We start from the raw sequence: 18,298 nt of genomic DNA, 5'->3' as shown, positions 1-18,298 counted from the left end.
ATTACCTGGACACACTAGTATTTTTACAGCGGAATGCATGGCGATTGTTTTGGCTCTTCAGTTTATTGAACAGAACTCAAATTTGATCAGGTGCAGGTGGCTAATAATATCTGACAGCATGAGTGCTTTATCCTCCCTTCAATCCGACGTCTTAAATACTTCTGCTAACTACATTCAATACGAAATTAAAGCTTTGTACTGGAAATTGAAAGAAAATCACATTTCTGTTACTTTCTTATGGACTCCGTCTCATAAAGGTGTATTTGGCAACGAACAGGCTGACTACTTAGCAAAAACGATAACAAACTACAGTGACATTGATAGAGCAAACGTCAGACCTAGTATTGCTATACCATACACTGATCTCTACCCTGTACTCAGGCGAAAAATGTACGAAGATTGGTCTAAACACTGGACAAATATTGTTGAAAACATTGAAAGTCGGAAAGGGACTTGGTATTGGGCTATAAATAATAAGATTGTGTTGCCCTGGTTTGCTAGACACAAAAATCTACTTCCTAGAAAATTTTACACGACTCTTTGTCGTCTTCGCTTTGGTCATTGCAGAGTTAATGCGCATTTAGCTAGAATGAGAATAATTGCATCCCCTACGTGCAATTTATGCTCTATAGAAGATCAAACTTTGGATCACATTTTCTACAATTGTCCTCATTTTGCAATAGAACGTTTGCTTTTAATGGATGACTTGCTTAATATTTACAAAGAGCCTGGCAAAGTCCCGCGTGCTGTGCTTGAACTGCTTCAAAATCCTGAGACTTATTTAGCACTGTATAAATTTGTTTCTAGAACTTTATTGGAAATTTGAAGACTATACTTACGTACTTACCTTAATTGGTTGGTATAACCTTTACCGGATAATACTTTACTGGAATGGAACTTCTTATTATTGGATGTGACAAGATCATGGATAAAGACGAGGCTTAGGCCTAAACTGGATTTTACTTTCAAGATTTTGGATACAGAAGACAAGGCTTAGGCCTAATATGGATTTTAAATGAAAGAGATTAAAAACTGAAGACAAGGCTTTGGCCTATTAAGAATATTAAATGAGAGAGATTGAAAACTGAAGACAAGGCATTGGCCTAAATTGGATATTGGAAACTGAAGACAAGGCTTTGGCCTAAATTGGATATTGAAAATTGAAGACAAGGCTTAGGCCTATTTTGATCGTTATTTTCGAATTTTAAATTACTAAAGTCAAGGCTGTATGGTCCTGAGATCTTTGCCTGCCTTATATAAGGCGAATTTAAACAACAACAACAATCAAATTTTGTCTGATGCCGCACGCCGAATCGTTCTGTAATTTTGTAACCTATTTTTTTAAAGTGGAGCATATTTTCTGTTTTAGTTGATAATAAATTAAAACATACACTTGTTACTATGTCGCAGCAAGAGATATCTTGCGGCTTAGAATATACGACAACTGCTGATTTACAAGCATGTCTTACAGAGGCGTTACACTGTAATTACTCTTTTATTGTTGCACCGATAGTACACCCACGTTTCAGGCGGCATTATGTCGCGGGCGCCGGCTGTGTGGGAGGATTTACGCGGTCAGACATGGTTCTGTCACCACAAGATTGGACAACAAGGATAGTCGCTAAGCTCTCGCCATACTTTAACGTGGATTCACCCTCCCCCATTGTTCGGCAAAGACATGAAGACGGTTTAACAGAAGAGCTATGTTATTGTCGTGGACTTGGTGTACCTGCTATAATGCTATCATTACATGGACGAGATTCTGATAATTTAGCCAGAATACTACACACCTATTTTGAGAACAAGTAAGATTCTAAAACATATTGAAGAAAATTCTATAGTTTACTCAACATTATAGTTTACGTTTTCTATGGTAAATTAAATGCCCATGTTTTTCCAGTTTCCATCACACTTTAATATGGGTTCATGTGCCTATGGTGTGTCCAAGGACATATAGGGAGACTCCAGAGGGTGGTGACAATGAAGATGCATACAACGACACATGGCACTGGTGGTCAAGGTTCCATGAGTTAATGGACTGGGATAAGCGGGCGGGTGTGGTGCTAGAGTTGTCAGCAGACTTGCCGTCAGAGGAGATTGTACAGAGGTGGCTTGGAGAACCCATTAAAGCAGTTATTGTTCCTACATCTATATTCCACAACAACAAGAAAGGGTATGTAAAAAACCTTCAAAAGGTGGTACAAGTAATATGAGAATAAAGGTTTTATATTATTCATGTGTTAAATAGATTCATCTAAATTATTTTTTTATTTGTGTTCCACTAATACTTTGGTTAGAAAATATTGAATAAATATAGTAAATTGCAAATGTTTTCTAATATATCTGTGTCATATTCAGTTTCCCAGTTTTATCAAAAGCCCACCAACATGTAGTAGTGAGCATGGTGGAGAGAGATGCTCAGGTGATTGTGAGCGGCGCACGGAGATCCAACATTGAGTTCTACCTGCAGTATTTGTACCAGTTGTGGCAGCGACGGCGGAGCCCTGCCGAAGACCCCATGCTGTGTTATGCTAGAGGGTAAAACAATGTTGATATTTTTTTTCACTAAAATATTTAACTAGAGAAAGTAATTGAGCTTATTTCAGTTATTAATTCCAAGGTGATCACAATGATTTTATATTAGTTATTTCATTACAGATGGGAAGACTACCTGCAAACACCTCTGCAGCCCCTTGCAGACAATCTGGACACTCACACATACAATGTGTTTGAGAAGGATCCTATTAAATATGATCAGTACCAGAAAGCTATAGTGAAGGCCATGAATGACTTGAAAACTAAACAGACAAGTGAGAGTAATGTAGATAGTGTAAGTATTAGAAAACATTCTATTCTAAACATTAAAATTGTTACTTATTAAATGATAGACAGATAGACTAGCAAATAGAAAAATATAAAATGTGGTTAGTGAATCAATTATCTGAATAAAGGTATTACTATTAAATGATGAAAGACACACACTTTCCAACCTTTAGTGTTTTTCTTGATTTTTACCATATTTTAGATAAGTAAGACACCGACCTGGTGGAAAGGCCACCACACACATAGCTCATTTAACATTTACTCATTTGTCTTTACAGGATAAAAGAACTACAGATGCCATAATTGATACAAGCAATGAGTGTGTAAAGAGTGATATAGATAAAAAACCTTTAACTGTGATGGTGCTAGGTGCTGGACGTGGTCCCCTTGTGAGAGCTACGTTTAACGCAGCTGATATTACTAACACTAAAGTTAAGGTAAGTGAATTTGAGAACTTATAAACGAATTTTCGAGGCCGATGCTTAGCTTGTTTATTCTACACAACTGTTAGACTTTCATCAATATTTGTGTTTAATTAACTGAATATAAATATATAGAAGTAAGTCAAATAAAAGAAGTAAATAGATGAGCTTCCAACCACTTATTCTTCTTTCTAAACGTTTCTTTGTTCTCTATTCTTCCTTCTTATCTTATGATTTTTCAGATCAGGTCAACTTATAGCAAAGCCACTACAGTTTACTCAGGAAAAATATTTAAATTTTCAGGTAGTGGTAGTAGAAAAAAACCCGTGCGCGGTGGTGGTACTAGCGGCGCAAGTTCGCGAGGTGTGGCGGGACCGAGACGTGACACTTATACCGGGCGACATGCGAAACATCACACTCACACCCAAGGCAGACATCATCATCTCTGAACTCTTGGGTGCGTACATAGAATACATTTTCTGCATTTGTTGAATGCAATTTGTCATTTGAATAAATTGTCCAGTGCAATGTAGGACAAGTATAATGTGCTGATGTTGCAACTCATGTAGTCTAGAGATAATATAATTTAGAATCAAGGAAGAGTTAAGATTTTGTTTCTGTTGCATAATATTTCTGTCTGGCTTAACCAGGATTTAAAGAGCCTTACGATAAAGATTAGGTGTGTTATATGACCAGTAACTGCAATGGAATAGAGGTGTTTAATAACTAAAAATAAATAACTTTTTCATTAGGCTCATGGGGTGACAATGAGTTGTCTCCTGAATGCTTAGACGGCGCCGCTGGGTTACTAAAGCCAGGTGGAATATCCATACCTTGCGAATATCGTTCCTTTGTCGCGCCTATTTCTTCGCCGCGCCTGTGGGGGGCTGCTAAGATGACGTCGACGACAGGAATCTCGACACATAAAGACAAGAATCTCGAGACTTTATGGGTGGTGTACATGCAAAATAAACATGAGATTGCTGAACCTGAGGTATGTAACATATTGGCATTTTATTTTCCTGCAGAGATCTGAGTCTTACCTTAAGTGGTTTCTTGGCCAAAAACAAAATACCACAATAGGCGCCTGTAGTCTGAAAGAGAACTATTCTTAACTAGTATCTAAAAAGACATGTACAGAATTTTACTTTAAATCAAATGTATAGCGCAAAATTTTCATTTCAGCTTGCCTTTACTTTCAATCATCCAGCGAAAGGTGCGACTAATCACGAAGGTCAAGAGTTGACAGACTACAGAGGTCTACCACAAACAGACAACAGAAGATCTGAAACTATATCTTGGCAAGTCAAACAGGACAATGTAGTCCATGGATTTGGTGGTTATTTTGACTGCACATTATATGCAGATGAAATGATCAGTATTGTGCCTGCCACGCATAGTCCAGGAATGATTTCTTGGTTTCCAGTTTTCATTCCTATCAAGGTAATTTGCTGTTTTTTCATATAAAATCATAGGTTTTTTTCACTACTTAAATAATAGTTTTTCCTTTATTAGTCACTGGCTGTATACGAAAAGACAGCTTCTCTTGAAGAATAAAAAACCAAGTGGCACCATGCCCCTATCAATAGTACCTATAATTTTGCTAAAAAAGGTGTGCGTCAAGCTAGCGGCCTCAAAAAAAAAATGGGCACGAAAAAATAATTTGACCATACCAAAAAATAGTACTCTTATTGAAAAAAATAGTACCTGTTGTAAAAAAAATAGTACCATCACGGTTCTGGATTTATAGCCATGTTTTATTGCACTTGCTAGCTTGACGGTGAGCGAAATTTGGCGAGAGTTAACGACAAGGTCTTTCGCTTTGATTTAAACGCCAAAAAATAGTACCGAAAACTATTTCGGTACTATTTGTATGTAATGTATGACATAGGTTATGATGATTTTTTAACATATTTCTACAAAGAGAATCGGATCAAAATTATGATGGTAGGAAGTACTATTTCATACGAGTTTATTGACATTAGTTACATACTGAAGTATGCAAGCGTTCCCCAGATAATAGGTATTTTCAAAACGTCAAGCCAGCGGGATCAAAGATCTACCTTTATAACTTTGGAACCGTTGAAGTACTCATTTCGGTATTTTGCAGGGGGTGAGTACTATTTCGGTACTATTTTTTGGTGTTTAAATCAAAGCGAAAGACCTTGTCGTTAACTCTCGCCAAATTTCGCTCACCGTCAAGCTAGCAAGTGCAATAAAACATGGCTATAAATCCAGAACCGTGATGGTACTATTTTTTTTACAACAGGTACTATTTTTTTCAATAAGAGTACTATTTTTTGGTATGGTCAAATAATTTTTTCGTGCCCATTTTTTTTTTGAGGCCGCTAGCTTGACGCACACTTAAAAAGTTGCATCATTTAAGATCTTTTTTAAATTTTCTTGTCTGTTAACTTTAGTTTATTTACAGACGCCGCTACGAGTATCGAAAGGTGAGACGTTAACAGCGACATTCTGGCGTTGCAAGGACTCACGGCGTGTGTGGTATGAGTGGGTGTGCCGCGTCGGTGAGCGCACCACACCCATCCACAACCCTAACGGACGGAGCGCCGAAATGTTACTATAATCATATTTAAAATTATCCATGTCACAATAGAAAACCTATTTCTTCATGTGTACAGAATATTGTTAAGTTTTTCGTTATGGATTCCACACATAGAGCACATGAGTTTTGACCCATTATGACATTTATACCATTCCTTCACAGAGAAAAAATAATAATTTCACGTATTTCAACGCGTCTCGCGCGCGTATCGTCTCGCTTCCGCGTTCTGTGTGCTGATCCCCTATGACCACTTCCAAGCCATGTGATTGATTCGAAATATATAATTATAAGTACCTACTCACTGTGTTTTTTTCTTATATATATTTTTTGCCAAATTGTTTTCCTAATATGTTTTCTTCCAAATCAGTGGTATTTGTTGTTCTTATGTATAGAAATAATAATCTGAGAAAACAAAAATCTTTCTAAGATATTTTCTTTTTATTAATAAAATAGTAACATAAATGATACCTTACTGAGTAATATCTTCAAAACTGTTTAATTCACCAATCTTAATAGGTATAATAACAAGAATAATCATAGATAATGTTTCAATATCACTTTTTAATCAATCTGACAATATTCATCTCCTTGTGAAATTCATCTATATCCTGTTCCCATCGTTTTTCATAATAAATACCTGAAATATAATCCAATATTAGAAACAATTAGAAATGTTGTCTACATACCTATTGCTTATCAAAAATGACTATGAAATGAGGAAATAGCTCAAGTTTATCACCAGCACCTGTAAGTAAATCTGCAGGTCCTCTTGATTATAAATTGATCTTAATGAACTTATAAGTTTGTATATTTAACTGTCTGGTACATAATATACACAGCACACTCTTACAAGTTATAATAGGTACCTTGTAAAAACTTGGCATTATTTCCTGTCCGGATAGCCCAAGGCAAGTAATACTGAAGGTACAGGTGTCTGTGTCTTGGTTTGAGTCTGCCCGCACCCCAGATGCCACCGCTAATACACATTGGCAGCCTGGTCTGTATGCCTTCAACCCATTTTATTGTCACCTGTGTTTAAGAAAGTATATTTAATGAAAAATTACGAAGCATACCATTTAAAAATCCATTTATATATCCTGTTTGTTTACCTCTCCCAACATAGTAGTCTTCATAAACAAAGTGGCATGAACTAAATCATGAACTTCTCTATAACGTTGCATAACGTAAGCCAGCTCTGGGTCATCTATGAATTGTACAGGTAAACGAGAATCTGCTGTAATATTGTTGTCTCTCATGAAATCTGCGTATACACGCCCAAGTGTGTTCTCTGGTAACTCGGACAGCTTTTGAAACGAAACTGTTTTCGAATTTATACGCGGCATGTTTTGTAATATTTCTTTGCCTTCCTGTGTTTCAATAATTTTACTCCTCATGTACTTTAAAGCATCGTTACCAGTAACTTCTCCCAAGCAAGCGATCATATCACCTCTATGCGGATTCAGAAGAGCTACGGCCGCGGATCCGCATGATAACAATGTTTTTTGGAAGAGGTTTGTGGGAATGAAATTATTTTGCATTTCCTCCACAAACGTTCCATGTTTCGGGATGTTAGTACAAAATTTTCGAATTAGTGTAATCCGCATTGTTTAGTAAATAACGACACCGAAATTAAATTAACCCAGAAATATTGTAGAACGTAGTAGTATTACTCTTTGATATTTAGGTACCTACCTAGGTAAACAAAACGTACCATAACTCCATAAGTCATTAGGTCATACATAAGTAGTACAAAAATCAGCTGTTATGCTATGAGAATGACAAATTTTATTTTTATTTTAGTCTTGATTCATTTGTAAAAATAAAAAAATAAGAAAAATTAAAAAAATCTATACTTGCTTTAACATACATATTATTATTATTAATGCACCAGATTAGACTGAAAAATATTCCCGAAAGTAAAAGTTGGCCCTTGATAACCATTGTTCCAAATCCGAAAATGAGTTTCTGGCAGCGGTATTCAACGCGAATGGGTTGTTGTGTAATTTTCTAAAATAATCCTCTTGGATTCTGGGCTTCGACAGGCACGTGAAGCCCTTGGTCCGATTACTAGTAACTGAAGGAAGGAAGTATTTTAGTCGTTACAAGAGCCATGACTATGTCAAAGGTCCTGTCGGCACTCGACATTGGTGAGATCGGTCATCGACCTTAGCAGAAATCCAGTTTTGGTATAAAAAATGGCAACACATTAATTGATCTGTCAAAGCGAAGTACCCGTACCCATGTGAATGTGTGATTGTTGATTGCTTATATTTTAAATCTTTCCCCTGAATTATATCTGCAAGTGAAAGCTACAATTGAAAAATAAATAAATATATTAGGTAAAGATTTGTAAAATTTACATTTTTTCACTATGTTGTGTAATTTATCGTATTTATAGTTTTATAGGTTATTTTTGTTCTGTTGTACTTATTAAAATGTGTTATTTTTTTGTTATTCCAGATAATATTAATGAATAATATCAGATGCCAGTCGCCATGACTCAACAAAAGCCCCAAATGAACAAGAAGCAGTTAAGAGCGTTAGTTACAAAAGAATTCAATTTTTTGAAAAATGTGTTTTCAGTAGTATCGCTTCCTCAAATTAAAGGTAAATTATTTATATTAACTTTATAATATGTGTAACCACCAAGCGTGATAAGACCCCACAATTATTTGTTAAGTTTCTATTTTTTTACTATTCTAATTTTAGATGAAAATGCTGACGAAGATATGTTTAGTGATAACACTCCAAATACAGAGGAGAAAGAATTGCCAAAACGAGCCCGCAGCATTGCAGAGTTAGAGGAAAAACTAGAAAAACTGAAATCTCAGAAAAACTTCAATTTGAAAAACAAATTGGTTAAGAAAAGCATCAGTAGCAAACTGAATAAGAAATTAAAGAAAAAGGAGAGACAGAATAATAAAAAAATGAAAGTGGCAAGTGAGAAACCTGTACCTGTGGAGAAGACAGAGCCGGAAGAAAAACCTAAAGTACCAAAGCATGAAGTTTTGAAACAACAAAAACCAGTGTTCAATGCTGATGGTAAATTAGTATTCTCCAAGTTTGATTTTTCAAGTGTCGGTCAGCCTGGTAAGTGATTCAATCAACATATTTTTTGTTTAGTCTTTTAAAAAGTGACATGAAAAGTATTAATAATTTGTAAATAATAGAAGTATGTGTAGCAGTAGTGGAGACAAATGCTTGTGTAGTTATGCATTTTTCTAACTTTTTAATTTCTTCTAGACAAGTCGCAGAAGAAGGAAAAAGATCCCAAAAAGATTTTGGAGAACTTAAAACAGCAAGAAGAAAAATTCCGTGAGCTAGAAGAGAAAGATGAAGGACACAAAGCTAAGGAATTAAAAGAAAAAATGGCATGGAAGACCATTCTTCAGAAAGCTGAAGGTCAAAAAGTTAAAGATGATCCATTGTTGTTAAAGAAATCTATAAAGAAAATGGTGAGTGTTTGGTTTGAGTCTTCATATCAAAAGGCATGAAAAGATATTAGGCATATCAACATCATTATTTTTTTTTATTGGTTTTATGTCTTGCTACTAATGTCTGTGTAAAATTGTCATTCATGTTATTTTATTCTTTATTTACAGGATCAATTAAAGAAGCAGAGTAAAAAGAAGTGGGAGAAGAGAATTGAGAATGTGGAACAGAAGAAAGATGAGAGGCAAAAGAAGAGGAAAGAAAATATTTCTAAAAAGAAAAAGGAGAAGAAAGGAAAAATTATCAAAGCTGCTGTTAAGAGGGGTCGTGTTGTTATTTAAGTTGATTTTAAGACTAATAAAGATTGTACATAATTTATTTTTGACTATTATTTTAACTTTGGCAGGTGTGCGTCAAGCTAGCGGCCTCAAAAAAAAAAATGGGCACGAAAAAATAATTTGACCATACCAAAAAATAGTACTCTTATTGAAAAAAATAGTACCTGTTGTAAAAAAATTAGTACCATCACGGTTCTGGATTTATAGCCATGTTTTATTGCACTTGCTAGCTTGACGGTGAGCGAAATTTGGCGAGAGTTAACGACAAGGTCTTTCGCTTTGATTTAAACGCCAAAAAATAGTATCGAAATAGTACTCACCCCCTGCAAAATACCGAAAGTAGTACTTCAACGGTTCCAAAGTTATAAAGGTAGTTCTTTGATCCCGCTAGCTTGACGTTTTGAAAATACCTATTATCTGGGGAATGCTTGCATACTTCAGTTTGTAACTAATGTCAATAAACTCGTATGAAATAGTACTCCCTACCATCATAATTTGGACCTGATTCTCTTTGTAGAAATATGTCAAAAAGTCATTATAACCTATGTCATACATTTATCAAGACGAGTACAGTCGCGAACAAAATTATTACACATGGTCAAGAATGTTGTCAGATTTCAGTATTTTTCCCCATTTTTGGGTAAAAATTGGTGAAGTGCCAGGGTTGTTAGATGAAAGTAATATCATTGTTGAAACTCTTTGAGTTATTCTACAAATACTGCAAATTGTTTATTAACAAACACTTCGATCCGTAACAAATTCAACATTTAGGTATAAATTATAAAATAAAACAGCAGATTAAAAATGTATTATGATGTATTAAAATCACAGATTGTTTTCGATAAGAACTAGACCCATGCAGCCATTTTCTATTAAAATTAGTGCATATGGGTGTATGCAATAGGAATTTTTTGTAATAGCAGCACTGAAGTGCAAAGAAATGGTAGGGTAGACCTCCAAAATGGCAATACTTACGAATAAATTGTGAGGTTATGTAATTGTCTACGTGACTGTATCAACAACAAATGTATGGCATAGGTTATGATGATTTTTTAACATTTCTACAAAGAGAATCGGATCAAAATTATGATGGTAGGGAGTACTATTTCATACGAGTTTATTGACATTAGTTACATACTGAAGTATGCAAGCGTTCCCCAGATAATAGGTATTTTCAAAACGTCAAGCTAGCGGGATCAAAGAACTGCCTTTATAACTTTGGAACCGTTGAAGTACTACTTTCGGTATTTTGCAGGGGGTGAGTACTATTTCGATACTATTTTTTGGCGTTTAAATCAAAGCGAAAGACCTTGTCGTTAACTCTCGCCAAATTTCGCTCACCGTCAAGCTAGCAAGTGCAATAAAACATGGCTATAAATCCAGAACCGTGATGGTACTAATTTTTTTACAACAGGTACTATTTTTTTCAATAAGAGTACTATTTTTTGGTATGGTCAAATTATTTTTTCGTGCCCATTTTTTTTTTGAGGCCGCTAGCTTGACGCACACCTTTGGCAGTATTATTCCTTATTCTTTGCTTTGCTCACAAAGCAGAACTAATAAATTTGTTAGATTTTGTGAACACGAAAATCTTAGGCAGAAAATGTTATAGGTTGAGGGTAATTAAATAAAAACGCATAATAACGGAAATGAAACATTGTTTATTCATGATAGATAGGTATGTGTAGCTATTTTTGTATTATAATAATACTTCCGTTGCTAGTCCTAATACCGTATATAAAGCAAAACCAACGGTAGGTAACAGGCGGTTGCTTGCTCAGTTCTAGAGTACCTAGCATTAATGTTACAAAATTTGGCTTTTTAGGGAGTCTGCGCGCTAGCGTTGCTTTGTCTAGCGACCAGCATTATAATATAATTTATAGCGCACTTAGCGGTGGCGTCGTTTGGTCGTGCCTAGTAGTCGTAAAAGTTACTAGACGGTCGTAACAGGCTAACTAGTGCGCAAGCCCTCTTACACAATGGAAGTATATAATTGCGATTCGGTGCGGTATCATCACAGGCACGCTATAAATTCCTGTTTTATAATATAGTTCGGTGAAAAATAGCGGAAATTACACTGTTTTACAGTCTACTGCACTAAAGATAAACTATACTCTATGTAACTAAATTCATATGAACACATTTTTTCTTAAACCTAGGTGCATTAAAAGGTACACACCATGCTAAAAAACTACGGAGATGATGAAAAATATTGGTATTATTTTTAAGTAAATTTCAAAACGTTAATATCGATGCAAAGCAAATAAGTTACTAGTATAGTAGTTGGTGTTACGTTTTAAGAAGTCTAAGATGGCATTCAATGATAAATTATTTGTCAGTCTCAAACAAATAAATATTTAGGCGGTTCAGACAATGGCATTTAAATATTTTTTTGGCATGAGATGAAATCTTGGGACTATTAATGGTTCAGTAAGTACTTACTTGTGATAAATACAGGCATTAGTTTTGGTTAATTATCATAGATTTAAACTATGATAAGCACCTATAGTCGTCAGTCAACGCCGACTGATAGAGCAAGCCCCTTACATTGCCCCTTTAAAAACAAGACCAAGATACTGTACTAATTTAAAAAATACATCTTTGAACACCATCTTTACTTGACATTTACAACATCGAAGCAACACAAAATCAACAGCAACATAATCGCTTTGCGAGTAAAACTTTAATGTGATGAAATTAGATATACAAACATAATTTAACTTAACAAATTAAACAGGTAAATAGTTATTTATTGACGTGTTTATATTATGGACTCGTCATTACACAATTTTCGAATTTAAAGTATCTAAGTAATTTCTTACAATTTAATTTCAAATGCAAGTCATAAAACAAAAATACAAAGTATTAAGCAACAGTCTCTTTAAACTTGTAATGACGAGTTCGGCGAAAGACAAATCGTGCGATACTAAAATAACGTAGAGGACTTACTAATAACTTACAGACCACAAACTAAAATAGTTCTAGATCAATTAACAGATTCTTGGTGGTTATAATCGACTAAAAATAAGTTTTTACAATCCTACAAGATTATATAAACTTTAGTAGTCATATTGCTATCGATGGGATTAATAAAGGTACGGTAAGGTTTGTATGACTTTCTATTTAGTTTTTGTAAAGTAATTATAGCTGGGTATATTGGCGGCAATTTGAAACTTTTGCATTATTGTCATAATCGCCATGCAAACTGATTTTTTGTCATTCCAGCTACAGCATGCTGGTAGTTTGGAATTGATATCGAACCCTAAGCTCAATAATTATGGAACAAATTGAACATAGACATCAGTTCCAAAATTAAATGATTATGCCATGCAGTGAAAAGTAAATTAAATGATATGAATATAACAATTTTGGTTCTTTGCAAAATAAGCACAAGTCCTCTCAATAACTTATATGTAATGAAAATATAATAATCTAATTAACTAAATCTATGTTATAAAAATAAACCATGCTAAAGTTAAAACAATTGTAAATAGCAACAACTAATAATTATGAATAAAAGCCTCCATATAGACAATTTCTCAATCTGTAGAAATAACACGAATATAAGAAAATAAATAAAATAAGAAGTAATGTTATGTACGATTACATTATAATAACTCCACTGAGTTGGTGTGAACAATGAAGGCAATCACCGGTACATTTAAAACTTTTAATTTAACATTAATTAAAAATGAAGAATGAAATGTTTTTAATTTTAAATGAATGTAGGCAGAAGGCGGCATAGCAAACCATTTGAAATAACAGCTAGGTGGCCAATAAATATTGTGCTATAAGGTGTACATACAACCTTCTCAATTACTTCAATGTTCAAACCAACAAAATGATACTTTAGGATAAAATTTAAGAGTAAAAATAACTACTATTTGCTGATAGTATATGTATGCGTAATAAAAGGCTAGGCTAGTTTCTTATTAGCCTCACGTTTCCTATACTATATAAATGTGAGGTACACACATGTACAATCCACATTACACTTTTATATATTTGATATAATATACTCAAAGTATTAATCCTATAATTTGCAGCAATAAATTTTAGTGTATAACACTTCAAGAATAAATATTTTGGGTAAGGAGAACACAACAATATTTCCCATAACCACAACATGCTCAAGGCTTAGCCAATGGTTCATTGCACTTTACAAACTCACTTATACTAAAGGCTGTGATGAAACAAAAAGTCACATGTAAAGTTGTCTTTAGAAAATTTTTGAATTACACACCTAATATGCATATGAAACTACATTTAAAACATTGTCTTTGGAGTTTAAAGTACATGAGAGCACTGGAAAACAGAATGTGCTCTAGGTACAGCCTCCATAGACTGCCTCTTAGACACTCTAAATATGTCCTAAAAATTATAAAAATAATATAGCTCTTACAACTTTTCCAAATAGAAAAATAAAAAATGTTTAATGTAATACTGCACATTAATATTAATCTAAATCAGTCAAGGCATTGTTATAGTCAAATAACAAAAAATATATCTGTTATATCATTTTACAAGTATTGCATGTCTGGTCTGGTTTCTAATCAGTAAAGCTGATTTGGTGGAATAATTTTATACAAGTGTAAAATTTTAAGTTAATCATTAAAGGCGGACAACAATTTGGACATATTCAAATGTAATGCAGATCTAAATTCAATTGTTTTGTAATGTAATAGAAGGCTCCCTTGGAGTGTTGAATTTAGTTCTCCATGTATGCTTGAACATGATCAAATAGCTATGCAGCTTATACTAACCATATTAACCTACAAACTTAAGTCTTAATTTAAATGGTAATAATAAAGCAAGTCGTGAGGCGGGATATTTGCATCAGTCTTGTGAAATTCTCAATTGTGAAATTATTACTGTCATTGATAACTATTTGGTAATATTGTAAAAACAGAAATGTTTTAAATTTTCATATTAAGTTACTTTGTATAATCTTTGCATCATTTGACATCAGTTCAGCTCAGATTTCAGAGATGTGAGTGTTGCATCGAGCACCCTGCCCGCAGCATAGCCTGGTATGTTCAGGTAGGCAGGCTTGTCATGCTCGCACAGACCTGGCTGAGTACAGCACCGGTTCATGCCTACACCGACCGAGCCAGTGGAGCCTGACTGACTGCCACTGGCTTCAGATGCTCCTTGACAAATCATCTTATGGTTTGTAAATTGTTCTAATGAACGGAGTTGTTCACCACAGTTGTCACACTTTAGTTCTCTGGCATGAACTTTCTTGTGACTATTCAAAGACCTGGAATTGTCAAAAACTTTGGTGCACATGTCACAGTACTTGAGCACCTTTTCTCCAGTACACACCACTTTATGGTTGTTGAGGCGGTCTAGTGACATGTAGCGCTTATTATTGCATAGGTCACACTTGAACTGCTTCTGTGGCACGCGTCCTGTGTGGACTTGCATGTGCTTGCGTAAGTTACTCTTATCTTTAATGTATTTTGAACACACTGAACACTTATTTACATCCTTGCGAGTATGGCTTGCATCTAAGTGTCTTCTCAGGTATGATTTCTTATTGAATGGTTCCAAACAGATTTGGCACCTGAAAGGTTTTTGTGCTGGATGCACTCCTGTTAAATGTGTATTGAACTCTAAAATAGTGGGGTAGCTTTTTCTACAATGTGGACAATGGAAGAGTTTACGGCAGATTGCTGCACTGGAGTCGCAGAATGGATCAGAACAGTCATCACAGAATGAGTCCAACCCTGCGGGAGGGGTTGCTGCACCTGTGGTGTAGTGGTCAGGGTCAGTCTGTAGAGGATCATGGTCTGGAGTACCTGCACCAGGGGGTTCCTGCTTTACTTTAGCTTGGTCACTGTTCTCCGCAAAGTCATCTTGAGAAGGGATGTTGCGGGATGTGCTAGCTAGCATCCACCAGGGGTTGTAGTGCCAAGCTCCTAACCCAGGCTGCACTCCCTGACTCTTTATGTCACTTGTCTTTGTTTGTGTTTCTGCATTGGAGAAGCCAGGGAAACTTGGCAATTCTTGATGTTTAGATCTGGCTGACTCAAATATACTGTGTTGGGATATGAGACTTTCATAATCGCTTGTAGATTCCAACTTCCTCTCGTTTCGATCACTTTGTTCTCTTTTAGACATTTTATGTGCCTGAAAACACAAAATGAACAAATTCAACAGTGTAACTTAGACACATTACCACTAAAGTATAAAGGTAAATGAAAGGTACTGCGTTCGAAGTTATCAAAATAAACAACGCAAAATTACTAAAGTAAACAACGCAATTGCGCGTCCTACGTTTGTTTTTCACGAAGCCCAATATGAAAGAAAAGTAACAAATACTTCGTAATAAACGTAATATAATATGTTAATTCCATTTATAGCTGTTATTTTATCAATTTCACTGTCACAAAAACAAGGAATAAACAAACAAACAAGAAACAGTTCAATGTTTGCCTGTTTGGGCAATGACCGATATGAGTAATAAACATCAAACGTAACGACAAATACAAGTCACTACATAAATATTAAAAATGAAAAGGCAATATTTATTACACACAGATTACATACTTTTGTAAGATTTTAATAAATCCAATAAAATTTCTATAAAATTATTTCAAAGAACATCGGCCATTTTGTTTGATTTGGTTCGATTTTTTTTTAATATGTGTTGCCAAGACGAAAAATAATAATCTATATTTGTTGTTGTAGGCATAGACATTTTTTTTTTGTTTTGGTTTTCCCCGAAGGGTAAGGCAAAGGGAACTATGCCCATACAGCCATGTCTGACGTATTTTTTTTCTTGATGATTAATGAAATGATGAAAGGTGATGATGATGAAACCTAAGCCCCCACCCTTGGAGTAGACTCCTACTCCGAACCCCAAACGAATTAACTCAAAAGTCCGCATAAACTTTTGAGTTATGAAGCGGCTTCCCGGCACGAAGCGAAAATAGGCAGATACACTTTGTTTATTGAATACTCCAATATAATAACACTCGCGAATGTCTTCCGACTAACTTAATGCGATCATTAACCACAAAACACCACTTCGTATAGATATATATTTAGATTACTCAATGAAGAAAGCAACTGTCCCGTTACCCGCCGAAAAGCCGTAGGCATAGACAACATGCAGTAATGTGAATCGTTAGGTTGGTGTTCTTGATCTTGCTAAGTGAAGTTAGTTTTTTATACAGGTGTCTAACAAAGTGTCAGTGTCAAATGTTTATAACATACATAACCTCAAAGGATAAACCATAAGTCGCTGTTGATTTCCATTTAAATTTTTAAATGATTATAATTTTTATAATAGTCTAAATGGCGTGGTTAGGCTCAACAGTTTTAAAAACACTATGGCGACCTGCAACCAATATCGTAAGGTTAGAAGATCCATATTAACCAATAATTTTATTGATATTAATTATCTTTAGCATAACTAGTATATTTTTTACTTCATGTCATGAATAAATTTTGAATGGATTGGGTTTCAGGAACGTATATCATTCAGAGAAGACTCGTCTTGTGAGAAGATATGGATATAAGGAAAAGATGTGGAGTGGAGGCCTGTTACCTAGGAGCGAGGGAAAGATCCAGCCTATGCCGGAGTACAGGTAATTCAAGAGCATTAAAACCGTTTATTATTCTATTACCTTGAGCTTCTTTCTCCCTTCTAGAAGTTTTGGCTTCCAACTTATTTGCTTCTCTAAAGACTGCTCATTTCTTTCTAAGTCTTCAAGTAAAGGAAGTAAGTTTCAAAGAATTTAGCAAGCTAAGTAAATCTGATTTAAACATTCTAGGCCAGCAAATGTGTGGACAGAACGGAGGGCACTGTTTGGACAAAATGACTACATAGATATACTGGGCCCTGGTGACTTGCATCCAGTGAGAACCCTGTACAACATTCCTTCTTGGATAAGAGGTGTCAGCGGACATGAGTATCATGTGAGTAATTCTTACTATGTATATATTAGTATTATTGCATATGGCAGATTAAAATAAAATATCCTGCATGGATCATATATCCAGCTGAAGCTCCCCAAACCAAGTTTCTGCCGCATCAGTCACACAAACCCCAGCATATTAGTAGTAGTCTCTCTTAACAAGCAGAGACTCCATAGAGTTTTGTATGTTATAGTGTAATTCCCTAATTAGGTTTCTGTTCATTGTTCATTATAGTTTATATTCTAAAAGCTTTACTTTGAAAAAAAATTTTCATTATTTTCTGTGTTAACTTGTTTTTATTGTTTGTTTTTGTAATGATTGTACCCTCATATCAGGTTAAACAAGTACTACTTTCTCTTAGCTCTGACTATCCTACCATATACTTTAGTAAGCATATATTTATTATTCTACATCTCAATGTTTCAGATTCTCCTTAGAAAGAAGAAGATGTTGGCAAAGACAGATAAACCTGTGAGAACTCCTACCAAGTGGAAGGAGCTACAGAAACGCCTCTCCTTCCTCTACAGGAAGTTGAATAGGAAAACCAAGACCGGCCCATCCCCTGATTAGATTTACTGCTTGTCTTTAGGATATATTAGAGTTTAAAATGTAGATAAATAATAAATAAATCTTAATGTACAAGTTTTTACTTTTTAATGATTTTCGTTACCTGTTGGACTATTGCCATTGGCGGTGCTTTTATACTGTTAACAAAATAGCTGTTACATGTTTATGACCTTGAAAGTTTATTACTTTACTTTATAGCATAGAAAATCACTTATTTTGTAACT

At 34.8% G+C, this 18,298-nt stretch overlaps 5 protein-coding genes across 5 annotated transcripts; 3 read left to right on the top strand and 2 right to left on the bottom strand.

Annotated features, from left to right (window-relative positions):
- The first annotated feature begins 1,290 nt into the window (after positions 1 to 1,290).
- Positions 1,291 to 6,108, top strand: LOC126381759 (protein arginine N-methyltransferase 5). The gene is made up of 9 exons (XM_050031230.1): positions 1,291 to 1,805; positions 1,901 to 2,173; positions 2,359 to 2,538; positions 2,659 to 2,830; positions 3,102 to 3,260; positions 3,549 to 3,702; positions 3,998 to 4,239; positions 4,431 to 4,688; positions 5,677 to 6,108. The coding sequence occupies exons 1-9, from the start codon at positions 1,402 to 1,404 to the stop codon at positions 5,830 to 5,832; spliced, it is 1,998 nt and encodes a 665-aa protein (XP_049887187.1). The 5' UTR covers positions 1,291 to 1,401; the 3' UTR covers positions 5,833 to 6,108.
- Positions 6,109 to 6,230: 122 nt separating this feature from the next.
- On the bottom strand, positions 6,231 to 7,556 carry LOC126381775 (ubiquinone biosynthesis protein COQ4 homolog, mitochondrial). Its single transcript, XM_050031252.1, has 3 exons — positions 6,921 to 7,556; positions 6,678 to 6,840; positions 6,231 to 6,448 (listed from the first exon to the last, which is right to left on the bottom strand). The coding sequence occupies exons 1-3, from the start codon at positions 7,413 to 7,415 to the stop codon at positions 6,366 to 6,368; spliced, it is 741 nt and encodes a 246-aa protein (XP_049887209.1). The 5' UTR covers positions 7,416 to 7,556; the 3' UTR covers positions 6,231 to 6,365.
- Positions 7,557 to 7,941: 385 nt separating this feature from the next.
- Positions 7,942 to 9,621, top strand: LOC126381773 (surfeit locus protein 6 homolog). Its single transcript, XM_050031250.1, has 5 exons — positions 7,942 to 8,150; positions 8,272 to 8,418; positions 8,521 to 8,901; positions 9,055 to 9,266; positions 9,414 to 9,621. Exons 2-5 carry the CDS (start codon positions 8,295 to 8,297, stop codon positions 9,582 to 9,584), a joined length of 888 nt encoding a protein of 295 aa, XP_049887207.1. The 5' UTR covers positions 7,942 to 8,150; positions 8,272 to 8,294; the 3' UTR covers positions 9,585 to 9,621.
- Positions 9,622 to 11,222: 1,601 nt separating this feature from the next.
- LOC126381770 (zinc finger protein 98-like) lies at positions 11,223 to 16,230 on the bottom strand. Its single transcript, XM_050031244.1, has 2 exons — positions 16,134 to 16,230; positions 11,223 to 15,713 (listed from the first exon to the last, which is right to left on the bottom strand). Exon 2 carries the CDS (start codon positions 15,702 to 15,704, stop codon positions 14,547 to 14,549), a length of 1,158 nt encoding a protein of 385 aa, XP_049887201.1. The 5' UTR covers positions 15,705 to 15,713; positions 16,134 to 16,230; the 3' UTR covers positions 11,223 to 14,546.
- Positions 16,231 to 16,759: 529 nt separating this feature from the next.
- LOC126381784 (39S ribosomal protein L51, mitochondrial) lies at positions 16,760 to 18,149 on the top strand. The gene is made up of 4 exons (XM_050031265.1): positions 16,760 to 16,945; positions 17,057 to 17,176; positions 17,363 to 17,507; positions 17,934 to 18,149. The coding sequence occupies exons 1-4, from the start codon at positions 16,884 to 16,886 to the stop codon at positions 18,075 to 18,077; spliced, it is 471 nt and encodes a 156-aa protein (XP_049887222.1). The 5' UTR covers positions 16,760 to 16,883; the 3' UTR covers positions 18,078 to 18,149.
- Positions 18,150 to 18,298: the final 149 nt, after the last annotated feature.

Source organism: Pectinophora gossypiella, chromosome 3, assembly GCF_024362695.1.
Source record: "Pectinophora gossypiella chromosome 3, ilPecGoss1.1, whole genome shotgun sequence".
NCBI lineage: Eukaryota > Metazoa > Arthropoda > Insecta > Lepidoptera > Gelechiidae > Pectinophora > Pectinophora gossypiella.
This window is presented reverse-complemented; position numbering and strand designations above follow the sequence as displayed.